Source organism: Heterodontus francisci, chromosome 5, assembly GCF_036365525.1.
Source record: "Heterodontus francisci isolate sHetFra1 chromosome 5, sHetFra1.hap1, whole genome shotgun sequence".
Classification (NCBI taxonomy): Eukaryota; Metazoa; Chordata; class Chondrichthyes; order Heterodontiformes; family Heterodontidae; genus Heterodontus; species Heterodontus francisci.
Window position 1 is genome coordinate 6,943,799 of NC_090375.1, and position 18,549 is coordinate 6,962,347.

Genomic DNA, 18,549 nt, shown 5'->3' on the forward strand with positions numbered 1-18,549 from the left:
GTGACCCTTCTTCGGAACAAGGGCCCTTCCGAAGAAGGGTCACCAACCCGAAACGTTAACTCTGCTTCTTTTTCCACAGATGCTGCCAGACCTGCTGAGTGGTTCCAGCATTTCTTGTTTTTATTTACGAGATTGATACCTGGAATGAGCGGGTTGTCTGATGAGGAAAGGTTGGACAGACTGGGCTTGTTTTCACAAGTTTAGAAGAGTGAGGGGAGACTTGATTGAAGTTTATAAGAACCTGAACAGTCTTGACAAGGTGGATGTGGAGAGGATGTTTCCTCTTGTGGGTGAGTCCAGAACTAGGGGGCGCAATTTTAAAATTAGGGGTCACCCTTTTAGGAGAGAGATTAGGAGAAATTTTTTCTCTGAAGGTTGTGCAACTTTGGAACTCTGCCTCAGAAGGTGGAGGCAAGGGAATCAAAGGTTATCGGGGGTAGCTGGGAGTATGGAATTCGATACACAAACAGATCAGCCATGATCTTATTGAATGCTGGATCAGGCTGAAGGGGCCGAATGGCCTACTTCAGCTAATTCGTATGTTTGTATGACATGCCGCTCCCAAGACTCTGAGGCAGGCATGTTCACACTGAGCCACAGCTTTTCTCCAAGTGCATTGTACTGTCTGGTTGGAACTGAATGGCAGCCCAGAGCTGGTAATGGAGGCCTGCAGTCTGCTGTAGGTGGTAATTTGTGAAGCTGAGTCGACCTTTTTTTTCATTCATTCATGGGATGTGGGCGACGCTGGCCAGGCCAGCATTTATTGCCCATCCCTAATTGCCCTTGAGAAGGTGGTGGTGAGCTGCCTTCTTGAACCGCTGCAGTCCATTTGGGGTAGGTACACCCACAGTGCTGTTAGGAAGGGAGTTCCAGGATTTTGACCCAGCGACAGTGAAGGAACGGCGATATAGTTCCAAGTCAGGATAGTGTGTGACTTGGAGGGGAACTTGCAGGTGGTGGTGTTCCCATGCATCTGCTGCCTTTGTCCTTCTAGTTGGTAGAGGTTGGGAGTTTGGAAGGTGCTGTCGAAGGAGTCTTGGTGCATTGCTGCAATGCATCTTGTAGATGATACACACTGCTGCCACTGTGCTTCGGTGGTGGAGGGAGTGAATGTTTGTAGATGGTGTGCCAATCAAGTGGGCTGCTTTGTCCTGGACGGTGTCGAGCTTCTTGAGTGTTGTTGGAGCTGCACCCATCTAGACAAGTGGAGAGTATTCCATCACACTCCTGACTTGTGCCTTGTAGATGGTGGACAGGCTTTGGGGAGTCAGGAGGTGAGTTACTCACCTCAGGATTCCTAACCTCTGACCTGCTCTTGGAGCCATGGTATTTATATGGCTACTGCAGTTCAGTTTCTGGTCAATGGTAGCCCCTAGGATGTTAATAGTGGGGGATTCAGCGATGGTAATGCTGTTGAATGTCAAGGGGAGATGGTTAGATTCTCTCTTGTTGGAGATAGTCATTGCCTGGCACTTGTGTGGCGCGAATGTTACTTGCCACTTATCAGCCCAAGCCTGGATATTGTCCAGGTCTTGCTGCATTTCTACACGGACTGCTTCAGTATCTGAGGAGTCACGAATGGTGCTGAACGTTGTGCAATCATCAGCGAACATCCCCACTTCTGAGCTTATGATTGAAGGAAGGTCATTGATGAAGCAGCTGAAGATGGGTGGGCCTAGGACACTACCCTGAGGAGCCCCTGCAATGATGTCCTGGAGCTCAGATGATTGACCTCCAACAACCACAACCATCTTCCTTTGCGCTAGGTATGACTCCAGCCAGCGGAGGGTTTTCCCCCTGATTCCCATTGACTCCAGTTTTGCTAGGGCTCCTTGATGCCATACTTGGTCAAATGCTGCTTTGATGTCAAGGGCAATCACTCTCACCTCACCTCTTGAGTTCAGCTCTTTTGTCCATGTTTGAACCAAGGCTGTAATGAGGTCAGGAGCTGAGTGGCCCTAGCGGAACAAAACTGAGCGTCACTGAGCAGGTTATTGCTAAGCAAGTGCCACTTGATGGCACTGTTGATGACACCTTCCATCACTTTACTGATGATTGAGAGTAGACTGATGGGGCGGTAATTGGCCGGGTTGGACTTGTCCTGCTTTTTGTGTACAGGACATACCTGGGCAATTTTCCACATTGCAGGGTAGATGCCAGTGTTGTAGCTGTACTGGAACAGCTTGGCTAGGGGCATGGCAAGTTCTGGAGCACAGGTCTTCAGTACTCTTGCCGGAGTATTGTCAGGGCCCATAGCGTTTGCAGTATCCAGTGCCTTCAGTCGTTTCTTGATATCACGCGGAGTGAATCGAATTGGATCAAGTCTGGCATCTGTGATGCTGGGGACTTCAGGAGGAGGCCGAGATGGATCATCAACTCGGCACTTCTGGCTGAAGATTGTTGCAAATGCTTCAGCCTTATCTTTGGCACTGATGTGTTGGGCTCCCCCATCATTGAGGATGGGGATATTTGTGGAGCCACCTCCTCCAGTTAGTTGTTTAATTGTCCACCACCATTCACGGCTGGATGTGGCGGGACTGCAGAGCTTCGATCTGATCCGTTGGTTATGGGATCTCTTAGCTCTGTCTATCGCATTCTGCTTACGCAGTTTGGCACGCAGATAGTCCTGTGTTGTAGCTTCACCAGGTTGACACCTCATTTTGAGGTATGCCTGGTGCTGCTCCTGGCATGCCCTCCTGCACTCTTCATTGAACCAGGGTTGGTCTCCTGGCTTGATGGTAATGGTAGAGTGGGGGATATGCCAGGCCATGAGGTTACAGATTGTGGTTGAGTACAATTCTGCTGCTGCTGATGGCCCACAGCGCCTCATGGATGCCCAGTTTTGCATTGCTAGATCTGTTCAAAATCTATCCCATTTATCACGATGATAGTGCCACACAACACGACGGACAGTATCCTCAATGTGAAGGCGGGACTTCGTCTCCACAAGGACTGTGCGGTGGTTACTCCTACCAATACTGTCATGGATAGAAGCATCTGCAACAAGCAGATTGGTGAGGACGAGGTCAAGTATGTTTTGCCCTCGTGTTGGTTCCCCCACTACCTGCCGCAGACCCAGTCTAGCAGCTATGTCCTTTAGGACTCGGCCAGCTCAGTCAGTAGTGGTGCTACCGAGCCACTCTTGGTGATGGACATTGAAGTACCCCACCCAGAGTACATTTTGTGCCCTTGTCACCCTCAGTGCTTCCTCCAAGTGGTGTTCAACATGGTGGAGTACTAAGTCATCAGCTGAGGGAGGGTGGTAGGTAGTAATCAGTAGGAGGTTACCTTGCCCATGTTTGACCTGATGCCATGAGACTTCATGGGGTCCGGAGTCGATGTTGAGGACTCCCAGGGCAACTCCCTCCCTACTGTATACCACTGTGCTGGGTCTGACCTGCCGGTGGGACAGGACATACCCAGGGATGGTGATGACAGTTTCTGGGACATTGTCTTTTAGGTATGATTCCGTGAGTATGACTGTCAGGCTGTTGCTTGACTAGTCTGTGGGACAGCTCTCCCAACTTTGGCACAAGCCCCCAGATGTTAGTAAGGAGGACTTTGCAAGGTCGACAGGGCTGGGTTTGGCATTGTCGTTTCCGGTGCCTAGGTCGATGCCGGGTGGTCCGTCTGGTTTAATTCCTTTTTATTGACTTCGTAGCGGTTAGGTACAACTGAGTGGCTTGCTAGGCCATTTCAGAGGGCATGTAAGAGTTAACCACATTGCTGTGGGTCCAGAGTCACATGTAGGCCAGACCAGGTAAGAACGGCAGATTTCCTTCCCTAAAGGACATTAGTGAACCAGATGGGTTTTTACAATAATCGACAATGGTTTCATGGCCAACATTAGACTAGCTTTTAATTCCAGATTAATTGAATTCAAATTCCACCTTCTGCTGTGGTGGCATTCGAACCCATGTCCCCAGAGAAATACCCTGGGTCTCTGGGTTACTAGTCCAGTGATAATACCACTACGCCACCACCTGCTTTCGTTCCTCTGCTCCTGTCAGCCCAGAATGGTTGGGGAGGTGCCTGTTTCATCTAAAATAAGAGCAAAATTAAGCAGATGCTGGAACTCTGAAATGGGAACAGAAAGTGCCGGAAATACTCAGCTGGTCTGGCAGCATCTGTGGAGAGAATGTTTCAGGTCTGCGACCCTTCATCAGGCACTTTCTGTTCTCATGCCTGTTACATCTGTTGTATGTGACCATTCTGGGTTTATTTTGATTGTTACTGCACAGCACAGGATCTAGAATATCACCCAGGACCTCTAGTGTAGTTTCCTGGGACTATAGGAACAGGAGGAGGCGATTCCAGATGAGGATTTAACCAGAGCTTTGTAAAGCTGTTACATCACTTCTACCCCTTTGTATTCCAGCCCTCAAGATGAAGGCCAGCGTCACATTCGCCTTTTAAATTATGTTTTGTGCTTTTCCACGAGCTTTTACTGATTTCTGTCCTTGGATCCCTAAATCTCTCTGCTCATTCACTGTTCCTGGATTCTTGCCATTTGGAAAATACTTTGTTCTGTCTTTCATAGATCCAAAATCCTTACACTTACCCACATGGAAATCCATCTGCCACAGTTTTCTGACCACCTTCGCTTCCAGAAGTCACTTTCCATCGATTTTAAGCCAAGTCTTAGTTACAAACATCAATGAGCAAAACCTTCTCCTATATTCTGATTGGTTACAATGACCTTCGATTATTTGTAAGTTTCTCACTTTTGCTGTGAGGCGAAACACCGCAGAATTGAGCTGCCCAAGTAATTTCTGCCCCCCCCCCCCCGATCCACAGTCAACTGGGGAGAGTGTTGCAGATTTCCACTAACCTTTGAGTGAAGAAGTGCTTCCTAACCTCAGTCCTAAATGGCCTCGCTGTAATTTTAAGATTATATCTCCCTCCTTCTCTCTGTTGGTATCAAACCTCCTCTCTGTTGCTGTCTTTCCCTTTTTCTCTATTAGTGTCTCGCTCCCTCTCTCTCCCTTGGTGTCTCTTAGAATCATAGAATGGTTACGGCACAGAAGGAGGCCATTTGGCCGATTGTGTCTGTGCTAGCTCTCCAAGAACAACTCAGCTAGACCCACTCTCCCATGTTTTCCCCATAGCCTTGAAAATTTTTCTCTAGCTAATTATTCAATTCCCTTTTGAAAGCCACGATTGAATCTGCATCCACCACATTCTCAGGCAGTACATTCCAGATCCTAACCACTCGCTGCATAAAAAAGTTTTTCTGTATGTCACTGTTGCTTGTTTTGCCAATCACCTACAATCAGTGTCTTCTGGTTCCCGATCCTTTTGCCAAGGGAATCAGTTTCTCTTTATCTACTCTGTCCAGATCCTTCATGATTATGAACACTTTTATCAAATCTCCTCTTCATCTCTTTTCTCTGAAGAGAACAACCTTCTCCACCCTATCCACATAACTGAAGTTCCTCATCCCTGGAACCATTCTCATGATTTTTTTCTGCACTCTCTGTAACGCCTTCACATCCTTCCTAAAGTGTGGTGCCCCGAGTTGGACTAATACTCCAGTTGAGCCGAACCAGTATTTTATAGAGGTTCTCCACAACTTCCTTGCTTTTGGTCTCGATGCCCCTATTTATGAAGATCAGGATCCCGATGGCTTAATAACCGCTTTCTCAACCTGCCCTGCCACCTTCATTGATATGTGCACATATACCCGCCCCGATCCCTGTGTTCCAGCACCCACTTTATTATTGTACCTATTTATATATATTTCCTCTCCTTGTTCTTCCTACCAAAATTTGTCATTTCACACTTCTCTGCATGAACTTTCTTCTGCCATCCATTCCACCAACCTGTCTATGTCTTGAAGTCTATCACTATCCTCCTCACAGTTCACAATACTTCCAAGTTTTGTGTCATTTGCAAATTTTGAAATTGTGCCCTGCACACCCAAGTCTAGGTCATTAATATACATCAAGAAAAGTGGGGGTCCTAACACTGACCCCTGGGGAACCCCACTATATACCTTCCTCCCGTCCGATTAACAACTATTCACCACTACTCTGTTTACTGTAGGCCAACTTCATCTCCTTGCTGCCACTGTGCCTCTTATTCCGTGAGCTTCAACTTTGCTGTCAATACTGTTATGTCTTTGTCTGATGGCATCTCCCCCTCTCTCTCTGTTGGTGTCTGTCCCCTCACTCTGTAGGTGTTTCTCCCCTCTTTCTCTATTGGTGCCTTCCTCTCTCTCTCTCTGTTGATGCCTTCCTCTCTCCTTTTGTTGGTGTCTCTCCCTCTCTACAAATGGTATGTTGGCCTTCATAGTGAGAGGATTTGAGTACAGAAGCAGGGATGTCTTGCTGCAATTATCCAGGGCCTTGGTGAGGCCACACCTGGAATATTGTGTGCAGTTTTGGTCTCCTATCTGAGGAAGGATGTTCTTGCTATAGAGGGAGTGCAGCGAAGGTTTGCCAGACTGATTCCTGGGATGGCGGGACTGACGTAGGGGGAGAGATTGAGTTGGTTAGGATTATATTCGCTGGAGTACTGAAGAGTGAAGGGGAATCTCATAGAAACCTATAAAATTCTAACAGGACTTGACAGGGTAGATGCAGGAAGGATGTTCCCGATGGTGGGGGAGTCCAGAACCAGGGGTCATAGTCTAAGGATACGGGGTAAACCTTTCAGAACTGAGATGAGGAGAAATTTCTTCACCCAGAGAGTGGTGAGCCTGTGGAATTCGCTACCACAGAAAGCAGTTGAGGCCAAAACATTGTATGTTTTCAAGAAGGAGTTAGATATAGCTCTTGAGTCTAAGGGGATCGAAGGGTATGGGCGAAAGCGGGAACAGGTTACTGAGTTGGATGATCAGCCATGATCATAATGAATGGCGGAGCAGGCTCGAAGGGCCAAATGGCCTACTCCTGCTCCTATTTTCTTTGTTCCTACAAACATACGAATTAGGAGCAGAAGTAGTCCATTCGGCCCCTCGAGCCTGCTCCGCCATTCAATAAGATCATGGCTGTTTGTGTCTCGAATTCCACACTCCCATCTCCCCCGATAATCTTTGATTTCCTTGCTGAACAAGAATCTATCTACCCCTGCCTTAAAAATATTCAATGACCCCGCCTTCACCACCTTCTGAGGCAGAGAATTTCAAAGTCGCACAACCCTCAAAGAAATAATTTCTCCTCATCTCTCTCCTAAAAGGGTGACCCCTAGTTCTGAACTCCCCCAGGAGAGGAAACCACACCCACCTTGTCAAGACCGTTCAGGATCTTATGAACTTTAATCAAATCTTCTAAACTCCAGTGAAAACAAGCCCAGTCTGTCCAACCTTTCCTCATCAAACAACCTGCTTATTCCAGGTATCAATCTAGTAAACTTTCCCTGAACTGCCTCCAAAGCATTTACATCCTTCCTTAAATGAGACCAAAACTGCACACAGTATTGGAGATGTGGTCTCACCAATGCCCTGTATAACTGAAGCATATCATCCTTAATTTTATTTTAATTCCTCTCTTAAAAAAGGATAGCATTCCATTAGCCTTCTTTATGATTTGCTATACCTGTATACTAACATTCTGTGACTCATGCACCAGAACACCTAAATCCCTCTGCACCTCAGAAATCTGTAGTCATTCTCCGTTTAAGTAATACTCTGCTTTTTTATTCTTGCTGCCAAAGTGAACAACTTCACATTTTCCCACATTATACTCCATCTGCCAGATTTTTGCCCACTCACGCAACCTATCTATATCTGTCTGCAACCTCCTTATGTCCTCATCACAACATACTTTCCTACCTATCTTTGTGTCATCTGCAAATTTAGCCTCCAGGCCATCGCTCCCCTCATCTAAGTCATTGATATAAATTGAAAAAGGTTGAGGCCCCAGCACAGACCCCTGCGGGACTCCACTCGTCACATCCTGCCAATCAGAAAAGGACCCATTTATGCACACTCTCTGTTTTCTGCCAGCCAGCCAATCTTTTGTCCATGCTAATATGTTACCCCCGACACCACGAGCTCTTATCCTGCACAATAACATTTTATGTGACACCTTGTCAAATGCCTTCTGGAAATACAAATCAAGCTGCCTATACATACCTGTTTTCTGTCTCTCCCTCTCCCCCCCCCCCCCTTGAATAGAGGGTTATATTTGCTACTTTCCAGTCTGATGAACCTTTCCAGAATCCAGGCAATTTTGAAAAATTAACACCAATGCATCTACTACCTCATTAACCACCACTTTTCAGACCCTAGGATGAAATCCATCAGGACCCGGGGACTTGTCAGTCCGCAGCTCCATCAGTTTCTCAGTACTGCTTCCCTGGTGATTGTAATATCATCAAGTTCCTCTCTTCCTTCCACCTCCTGATTTACACTATTACTGGAATGTTTTTTGTATCATCTATAGTGAAGACAGAAGCAAAATATTTGTTCATTTTATCTGCCATTTCTGTATTATCTATTAATTCCCCATTCTCACTCTCTAGAGGACCAACACTCACTTTACTTATTCCTTTCCTTTTTAAATGCCTTTAGAAACTCTTGCTATCTGTTTTTACATTTCTAGCTAGCTTCCTCTCATATTCTAATTTCTTTTGCCTGATTGACCTTTTAGTCATTCTCTGCTGCTCTTTACATTCTGACCAATCATCTGACCTGCCACTCATCTTTGCGCAGTTATATGCTTTTTCCTTAAGTTTGATGCTTCCCTTAACTTCATTAGTTAACCACGGATGGTGGGTCCTCCCTTTAGAACTTTTCTTTAGAGTAGGAATATATTCTGAGTATTCTGAAATATCCCTTGATTGTCTGCCACTGCTTCTCTATTGATCTATCTCCTAGCTGAGTAACCCAGTTCACTTCAGCTAGCTCAGCTTACATGCCCACATAGTTACACTTATTTAAGTTTAAAATACTAGTCTTAGACTCACTCGTCTCCCTTTTAAACTGGATGTAAAATTTAATCATTTTGTGGTCACTGCTACCCAGAGGTGCCTTTACTCTGAGGTCATTAATTCTGTCACATTACACAATACCAAGTCAAACCAAGTGGGTGTCAATCCCCTCTCTCTCTGTTGGTGTCTCCACCTGCCCCAGTTCTCTGTTGGTATCTCCCCCCCTCCCTCTGTTGGCGTCACCCCCTCCCTCTGTTGGCGCCACCCCCCCCTCTCTGTTGGCGCCGCCCCCTCCCTCTCTCTGTTGGCGTCACCCCCTCCCTCTCTCTGTTGGTGTCACCCCCTCCCTCTCCCTGTTGGCGTCACCCCCTCCCTCTCTCTGTTGGCGTCACCCCCTCCCTCTCTCTGTTGGCGTCACCCCCTCCCTCTCTCTGTTGGCGTCACCCCCACCCTCTGTTGGCTTCACCCCCTCCCTCTGTTGGCGTCACCCCCTCCCTCTGTTGGCATCACCCCCTCCCTCTGTTGGCGTCACCCCCTCCCTCTCTCTGTTGGCGTCACCCACTCCCTCTCCCTGTTGGCGTCACCCCCTACCTCTCTCTGTTGGCGTCACCACCTCCCTCTCTCTGTTGGCGTCACCACCTCCCTCTCTCTGTTGACGTCACCCCCTCCCTCTCTCTGTTGACGTCACCCCCTCCCTCTCTCTGTCGGCGTCACCCCCCCCTCTCTGTCGGCGTCACCCCCCCTCTCTGTCGGCGTCACCCCCCCTCTCTGTCGGCGTCACCCCCCCCCTCTCTGTCGGCGTCACCCCCCCCCTCTCTGTCGGCGTCACCCCCCCCCTCTCTGTCGGCGTCACCCCCCCCTCTCTGTCGGCGTCACCCCCCCCTCTCTGTCGGCGTCACCCCTCCTGTCTGTCGGCGTCACCCCCCCTCTCTGTCGGCGTCACCCCCCCTCTCTGTCGGCGTCACCCCCCCCTCTCTGTCGGCGTCACCCCCCCTCTCTGTCGGGGTCACCCCCCCTCTCTGTGTTGGTGTCTTCCTCTCTCTCTGTGTTGGCATCTCTCCCTCTCTGTGTTGGTGTCTTCCTCTCTCTCTCTGTTGGTGTCTTCCTCTCTCTCTCTGTTGGTGTCTTCCTCTCTCTCTCTGTTGGCGTCTCTCCCTCTCTTTCTCTGATGGCGTCTCCCCCTCCCTCTCTGATGGCATCTCCCCCTCCCTCTCTGATGGCGTCTCCCCCTCCCTCTCTGATGGCGTCTCTCCCTCTCTCTCTGTTGGCGTCTCTCCCTCTCACTGTGTTGGCGTCTTCCTCTCTCTCTCTGATGGCGTCTCTCCCTCTCTTTCTCTGATGGCGTCTCCCCCTCCCTCTCTGATGGCATCTCCCCCTCCCTCTCTGATGGCGTCTCCCCCTCCCTCTCTGATGGCGTCACCCCCTCCCTCTCTCTGTTGGCGTCACCCCCTCCCTCTCTCTGTTGGCGTCACCCCCTCCCTCCCTCTGTTGGCGTCACCCCCTCCCTCTGTCTTGGCGTCACCCCCTCCCTCCCTCTGTTGGCGTCACCCCCTCCCTCTCTCTGTTGGCGTCAACCCCTCCCTCTCTCTGTTGGCGTCACCCCCTCCCTCTCCCTGTTGGTGTCACCCCCTCCCTCTCTCTGTTGGCGTCACCACCTCCCTCTCTCTGTTGGCGTCACCACCTCCCTCTCTCTGTTGGCGTCACCCCCTCCCACTCTCTGTCGGCGTCACCCCCCCCCCCACCTCTGTCGGCGTCACCCCCCCTCTCTGTCGGCGTCACCACCCCTCTCTGTCGGCGTCACCCCCCCTCACTGTCGGCGTCACCCACCCTCTCTGTGGGCGTCACCCCCCCCCTCTCTGTCTGCATCATCCCCCTCTCTGTCGGCGTCACCCCCCCCCCCCCCCCTCTGTCGGCATCACCCCCCCTCTCTGTCGGCGTCACCCCCCCTCTCTGTCGGCGTCACCCCCCCTCTCTGTCGGCGTCACCCCCCCCTCTCTGTCGCCGTCACCCCCCCCTCTCTGTCGGCCACCCCCCCTCTCTATCGGCGTCACCCTCTCTCTCTGTCGGCATCTCTCCCTCTTACTGTGTTGGTGTCTTCCTCTCTCTCTCTCTGATGGCGTCTCTCCCCCTCCCTCTCTGATGGCGTCTCCCCCTCCCTCTCTGATGGCGTCTCCCCCTCCCTCTCTGATGGCGTCTCCCCCTCCCTCTCTGATGGCGTCTCCCCCTCCCTCTCTGATGGCGTCACCCCCTCCCTCTCCCTGTTGGCGTCACCCCCTCCCTCTCTCTGTTGGCGTCACCACCTCCCTCTCTCTGTTGGCGTCACCACCTCCCTCTCTCTGTTGGCGTCACCCCCTCCCTCTGTTGGCATCACCCCCTCCCTCTGTTGGCGTCACCCCCTCCCTCTGTTGGCATCACCCCCTCCCCATCTCTGTTGGCGTCACCCCCTCCCTCTCTCTGTTGGCGTCACCCCCTCCCTCTCTCTGTTGGCGTCACCCCCACCCTCTGTTGGCGTCACCCCCTCCCTCTCTCTGTTGGCGTCACCCCCTCCCTCTCTCTGTTGGCGTCACCCCCTCCCTCTCTGTCGGCGTCACCCCCTCCCTGTCTCTGTCGGCGTCACCCCCTCCCTCTCTCTGTCGGCGTCACCCCCTCCCCCCTCTCTGTCGGCGTCACCCCCCCCCCTCTCTGTCGGCATCACCCCCCCCCCCCCCTCTGTCGGCGTCACCCTCTCTCTCTGTCGGCGTCTCTCTCTCTCTGTCGGCGTCTATCCCTCTTACTGTGTTGGTGTCTTCCTCTCTCTCTCTCTGATGGCGTCTCTCCCTATCTCTCTCTGATGGCGTCTCCCCCTCCCTCTCTGATGGCGTCTCCCCCTCCCTCTCAGATGGGTCACCCCCTCCCTCTCCCTGTTGGCGTCTCCCCCTCCCTCTCTGATGGCGTCACCCCCTCCCTCTCCCTGTTGGCGTCACCACCTCCCTCTCTCTGTTGGCGTCACCCCCTCCCTCTGTTGGCGTCACCCCCTCCCCCTCTCTGTTGGCGTCACCCCCTCCCTCTTTCTGTTGGCGTCACCCCCTCCCTCTCTCTGTCGGCGTCACCCCCTCCCTCTCTCTGTCGGCGTCACCCCCTCCCTCTCTCTGTCGGCGTCACCCCCTCCCTCTCTCTGTCGGCGTCACCCCCTCCCTCTCTCTGTCGGCGTCACCCCCTCCCTCTCTCTGTCGGCGTCACCCCCTCCCTCTCTCTGTCGGCGTCACCCCCCTCCCCCTCTTTGTCGGCGTCACCCCCCCCCCCTCTCTGTCGGCGTCACCCCCTCCCCCTCTCTGTCGGCGTCACCCCCCCCCCCCCTCTCTGTCGGCGTCACCCCCCCCCCCCTCTCTGTCGGCGTCACCCCCTCCCCCTCTTTGTCGGCGTCACCCCCCCCCCCTCTCTGTCGGCGTCACCCCCCCCCCCCTCTCTGTCGGCGTCACCCCCCCCCCCCTCTCTGTCGGCGTCACCCCCCCCCCCCCCCCCCCCTCTGTCGGCGTCACCCCCCCCCCCCCTCTCTGTCGGCGTCACCCCCCCCCCCCTCTCTGTCGGCGTCACCCCCCCCCCTCTCTGTCGGCGTCACCCCCCCCCCTCTCTGTCGGCGTCACCCCCCCCCTCTCTGTCGGCGTCACCCCCCCCCCCCCTCTCTGTCGGCCTCACCCCCCCCCTCTCTGTCGGCGTCACCCCCCCTCTCTGTCGGCGTCACCCCCCCTCTCTGTCGGCGTCACCCCCCCCCTCTGTCGGCGTCAGCCCCCCCCCTCTCTGTCGGCGTCACCCCGCCCTCTCTGTCGGCGTCACCCCCCACTCTCTGTCGGAGTCACCCCCCACTCTCTGTCGGAGTCACCCCCCATCTGTCGGCGTCACCCCCCCCTCTCTGTCGGCGTCACCCCCCCTCTCTGTCGGCGTCACCCCCCCTCTCTGTCGGCGTCACCCCCCCTCTCTGTCGGCGTCACCCCCCCTCTCTGTCGGCGTCACTCCCCCTCTCTGTCGGCGCCTCCCCCCCTCTCTGTCGGCATCTCTCCCTCTCTGTGTTGGTGTCTTCCTCTCTCTCTGTGTTGGCGTCTTCCTCTCTGTGTTGGCCTCTCTCCCTCTCTGTGTTGGCCTCTCTCCCTCTCTGTGTTGGCGTCTTCCTCTCTCTCTGTGTTGGTGTCTTCCTCTCTCTCTGTTGGTGTCTTCCTCTCTCTCTCTGTTAGCGTCTCTCCCTCTCTCTCTGTTGGCGTCTCTCCCTCTCTGTTGGCGTCTCTCCCTCTCTCTCTGTTGGCGTCTTCCTCTCTCTCTCTGATGGCGTCTCTCCCTCTCTCTCTCTGATGGCGTCTCCCCCTCCCTCTCTGTCGGCGTCACCCCCCCCCTCTCTGTTGGCGCCTCCCCCTCTTTCTCTGTTGGCATCTCTCCCTCTCTGTGTTGGTGTCTTCCTCTCTCTCTGTGTTGGCATCTCTCCCTCTCTCTGTGTTGGCATCTCTCCCTCTCTGTGCTGGTGGCTTCCTCTCTCTCTGTATTGGTGTCTTCCTCTCTCTCTGTGTTGGTGTCTTCCTCTCTCTCTCTGTTGGCGTCTCTCCCTCTCTCTCTGTTGGCGTCTCTCCCTCTCTCTCTGTTGGCGTCTCTCCCTCTCTCTCTGTTGGCGTCTCTCCCTCTCTCTCTGATGGCGTCTCTCCCTCTCCCTCTCTGATGGCGTCTCCCCCTCCCTCTCTGATGGCGTCTCCCCCTCCCTCTCTGATGGCGTCTCCCCCTCCCTCTCTGATGGCGTCTCCCCCTCCCTCTCTTTCGTCTCCCCTCTCTGTTGTCTCTCTTCTCTCCCCTCTCTCTTCTCTCCCCTCTCTCTATTGTTGTGTGTCTCTCTCTCTCTGTTGGTGTCTCCCCATCTCTCTCTCTCTGTTGGTGTCTCCTCATCTCTCTCTCTGTTGGTGTCTCCCCCTCTGTCTCTGTTGGTCTCTCCCCCTCCCTGTCTCTGTTGGTCTCTCCCCCTCCCTGTCTTTGTTTGTGTCTCCCCACTCTTTCTTTTGGTGTCTCCCCCCTCTTTTGGTGTCTTCCCCCCTCTCTATCCGTTGGTCTCTCCCCATCTCTCTGTTGGTCTCTCCCCCTCTCTCTGTTGGTCTCTCCCCCTCTCTCTGTTGGTCTCTCCCCCTCTCTCTGTTGGTCTCTCCCCCTCTCTGTTGGTGTCTCCCCCTCTCGTTCTGTTGGTCTCGCTCTCTCTGTTGATCTCTCCCCCTTTGTTGGTCTCTCCCCCTCTCTCTCTGTTGGTCTCTCCCCCCCCTCTTTCTGTTGGTCTCTCCCCCCCCTCTTTCTGTTGGTCTCTCTCTCTCTCTGTTGGTCTCCCCCCCCCCCCCCTCCCCTCTTTCTGTTGATGACTCCCCCTCTCTCTCTCTATCTCAATTGGCTCCCCCCCCTCTCTTGGTCTCTCTCCCTTTCTGTTGGTCTCTCCCTCTCTGTTGGTGTCTCTATCTCTTTCTATCTCAATTGGCTTCCCTCTCTCTCTGTTGGTGTCTACCCCTCTCTATCTTGGTGTCTCTCACCCGGTAACTGACTGGAAAAACAAGAAGTGTTTAAAACCAGTCAGTTCCATGAGATAAAAACATCTCTGTGTACTATCCTCATAGGGACCTACGGCACGGTATTTAAGGCAAAGAACAGAGAAACCCATGAAATTGTAGCATTGAAGAGGGTTCGTCTGGATGATGATGATGAGGTAAGTATTCTATTTATTTTATTTTTATTTTTTATTTAGAGATACAGCACTGAAACAGGCCCTTCGGCCCACTGGGTCTGTGTTGACCAACAACCACCCATTTATACTAATACTACATTAATTGTAGTTCCAGTGTGCAGGATGTTGAGAGTAGTGAGGGCAGAGATAAGGTTATAAGGACACAAGAGGGCACTGGCAAGCAAGAGCTTGGTTTAAAATGTGTCTACTTCAACGCCAGGAGCATCCGGAATAAGGTGGGTGAGCTTGCAGCATGGGTTGGTACCTGGGATCTCGATGTTGTGGCCATTTCAGAGACATGGGTAGAGCAGGGACAGGAATGGATGTTGCGGGTTCCGGGATTTAGATGTTTCACTAAGAACAGAGAAGAGGGTAAAAGAGGGGGGGGTGTGGCATTGTTAATCAAGGAAAGTATTACAGTGGCAGAAAGGACTTTTGAGGACTCGTCTACTGAGGTAGTGTGGGCCGAGGTTAGAAATAGGAGAGGAGAGGTCACCCTGTTGGGAGTTTTCTATAGACCTCCGAATAGTTCCAGAGATGTAGAGGAAAGGATAGCAAAGATGATTCTTGACAGGAGCGAGAGTAACAGGGTAGTGGTTATGGGGGACTTTAACTTTCCAAATATTGACTGGAAATACTATAGTTCGAGTACTTTAGATGGGTCTGTTTTTGTCCAGTGTGTGCAGGAGGGTTTTCTGACACAGTATGTAGACAGGCCAACCAGGGGCGATGCCACATTGGATTTGGTACTGGGTAATGAACCCGGCCAGGTGTTAGATTTAGAAGTTGGTGAGCACTTTGGTGATAGTGATCACAATTCGGTTAGGTTTACCTCGAAATGTGGAGCTTATTCAAGGAGCAGCTACTGCGTGTCCTTGATAAGTATGTACCTGTGAGGCAGGGAGGAAGTTGTCGAGCGAGGGAGCCGTGGTTTACGAAAGAAGTTGAAGAGCTTGTCAAGAGGAAGAAGAAGGCTTATGTTAGGATGAGACGTGAAGGCTCAGTTAGGGCGCTTGAGAGTTACAAGCTAGCCAGGAAAGATCTAAAGGGAGAGATAAGAAGAGCAAGGAGAGGACACGAGAAGTCATTGGCGGATAGGATCAAAGAAAACTCTAAGGCTTTCTATAGGTATATCAGGAATAAAAGAATGACTAGAGATAGGTTAGGGCCAATCAAGGATAGTAGTGGGAAGTTGTGTGTGGAATCGGAGGAGATAAGGGAAGTGTTAAATGAATATTTTTCGTCAGTATTTACAGTGGAGAAAGAAAATGTTGTCGAGGAGAATACTGAGATACAGACTACTAGGCTAGATGGGATTGAGGTTCACAAGGAGGAGGTGTTAGCAATTTTGGAAAGTGTGAAAATAGATAAGTCCCCTGGGCCAGATGGGATTTATCCTAGGATTCTCTGGGAAGCCAGGGAGGAGATTGCAGAGTCTTTGTCCTTGATTTTTATGTCGTCATTGTCGACAGGAATAGTGCCGGAAGACTGGAGGATAGCAAATGTTGTCCCCTTGTTCAAGAAGGGGAGTAGAGACAGCCCTGGTAATTATAGACCTGTGAGCCTTACTTCGGTTGTGGGTAAAATGTTGGAAAAGGTTATAAGAGATAGGATTTATAATCATCTTGAAAAGAATAAGTTCATTAGAGATAGTCAGCACGGTTTTGTGAAGGGTAGGTCGTGCCTCACAAACCTTATTGAGTTTTTTGACAAGGTGACCAAACAGGTGGATGAGGGTAAAGCCGTGGATGTGGTCTATATGGATTTCAGTAAGGTGTTTGATAAAGTTCCCCACGGTAGGCTATTGCCGAAAATACAGAAGTATGGGATTGAAGGTGAATTAGTGCTTTGGATCAGAAATTGGCTAGCTGAAAGAAGACAGAGGGTGGTGGTTGATGGTAAATGTTCATCCTGGAGTATAGTTTCTAGTGGTGTACCGCAAGGATCTGTTTTGGGGCCACTGCTGTTTGTCATTTTTATAAATGACCTGGAAGAGGGTGTAGAAGGGTGGGTTAGTAAATTTGCGGATGACACTAAGGTCGGTGGAGTTGTGGATAGTGCCGAAGGATGTTGTAGGTTACAGAGGGACATAGATAGGCTGCAGAGCTGGGCTGAGAGATGGCAAATGGAGTTTAATGCGGAAAAGTGTGAGGTGATTCACTTTGGAAGGAGTAACAGGATTGCAGAATACTGGGCTAATGGGAAGATTCTTGGTAGTGTAGATGGGCAGAGAGATCTTGGTGTCCAGGTACATAAATCCCTGAAAGTTGCCACCCAAGTTAATAGAGCTGTTAAGAAGGCATATGGTGTGTTAGCTTTTATTAGTAGGGGGATCGAGTTTCGGAGCCACGAGGTCATGCTGCAGCTGTACAAAACTCTGGTGCGGCCGCACCTGGAGTATTGCGTGCAGTTCTGGTCACCGCATTATAGGAAGGATGTGGAAGCTTTGGAAAAGGTGCAGAGGAGATTTACTAGGATGTTGCCTGGTATGGAGGGAAGGTCTTATGAGGAAAGGCTGAGAGACTTGAGGTTGTTTTCGTTAGAGAGAAGGAGGAGAAGAGGTGACTTAATGGAGACATATAAGATAATCAGAGGGTTAGATAGGGTGGATAGTGAGAGCCTTTTTCCTCGGATGGTGATGGCAAACACGAGGGGACATAGCTTTAAGTTGAGGGGTGATAGATATAGGACAGATGTCAGAGGTAGTTTCTTTACACAGAGAGTAGTAGGGGCGTGGAACGCCCTGCCTGCAACAGTAGTAGACTCACCAACTTTAAGGGCATTTAAGTGGTCATTGGATAGACATATGGATGAAAATGGAATAGTGTCGGTCAGATGGTTTCACAGGTCGGCGCAACATCGAGGGCTGAAGGGCCTATACTGCGCTGTAATGTTCTATGTTCTATCACTCCATATTCCCTTACCACATCCCCACCATTCTCCTACCTATACTAGGGGCAATTTACAATGGCCAATTTACCTATCAACCTGCAAGTCTTTGGCTGTGGGAGGAAACGGGAGCACCCGGCGAAAACCCATGCAGTCACAGGGAGAACTTGCAAACTCCACACAGGCAGTACCCAGAACTGAACCCGGGTCGCTGGAGCTGTGAGGCTGTGGTGCTAACCACTGTGCTGCCGCTCTTAGCATTGCACTAACACATGGAATGTGGCCCATTTACCTCTGGTGTTACTGTGTACAACTGTACCCTCTGACGCTGTATGTGACTGCACCCTCTGGTGGTACTGTGTATGACTGTTCCCTCTGGTGTTACTGTATGTGACCATCCTCTGGTGCGATGTATGACTATCTCTGGTGTTAATGTGTGCAAATGTACACTCTGATGTTACTGTGTTCGACTATACCCTCTGTGTTGCTGTGTGTGCGACCGTACTGTGCAGTTAGTGTGTGCGACCGTGCTGTGCAGTTAGTGTGTGCGACCGTGCTGTGCAGTTAGTGTGTGCGACCCTGCTGTGCCATTAGTGTGTGCGACCATACGGTGCAGTTAGCGTGTGCGACCGTACTGTGCAGTTAGTGTGTGCGACCATACGGTGCAGTTAGCGTGTGCGACCGTACTGTGCAGTTAGTGTGTGCGACCCTGCTGTGCCGTTGGTGTGTGCGACCGTGCTCTGCCATTAGTGTGTGCGACCATACGGTGCAGTTAGCGTGTGCGACCGTACTGTGCAGTTAGTGTGTGCGACCGTGCTGTGCAGTTAGTGTGTGCGACCGTACTGTGCAGTTAGTGTGTGCGACCGTACTGTGCAGTTAGTGTGTGCGACCGTGCTGTGCAGTTAGTGTGTGCGACCGTACTGTGCAGTTAGTGTGTGCGACCGTGCTGTGCAGTTAGTGTGTGCGACCGTACTGTGCAGTTAGTGTGTGCGACCGTGCTGTGCGGTTAATGTGTGCGACTGTACTGTGCAGTTAGCGTGTGCGACCGTACTGTGCAGTTAGCGTGTGCG

The 18,549-nt window shown here is 51.7% G+C and overlaps 1 protein-coding gene across 1 annotated transcript in view; it reads left to right on the top strand.

The window, feature by feature from the left end:
• cdk5 (cyclin dependent kinase 5) overlaps window positions 1–18,549 on the top strand; it is a 106,886-nt gene that overhangs the window by 20,197 nt on the left and 68,140 nt on the right. The window contains exon 2 of the mRNA XM_068031062.1: window positions 14,484–14,572. Coding sequence (XP_067887163.1) covers window positions 14,484–14,572 — 89 coding nt within the window. The remainder of the gene's footprint in view (window positions 1–14,483; window positions 14,573–18,549) is intronic.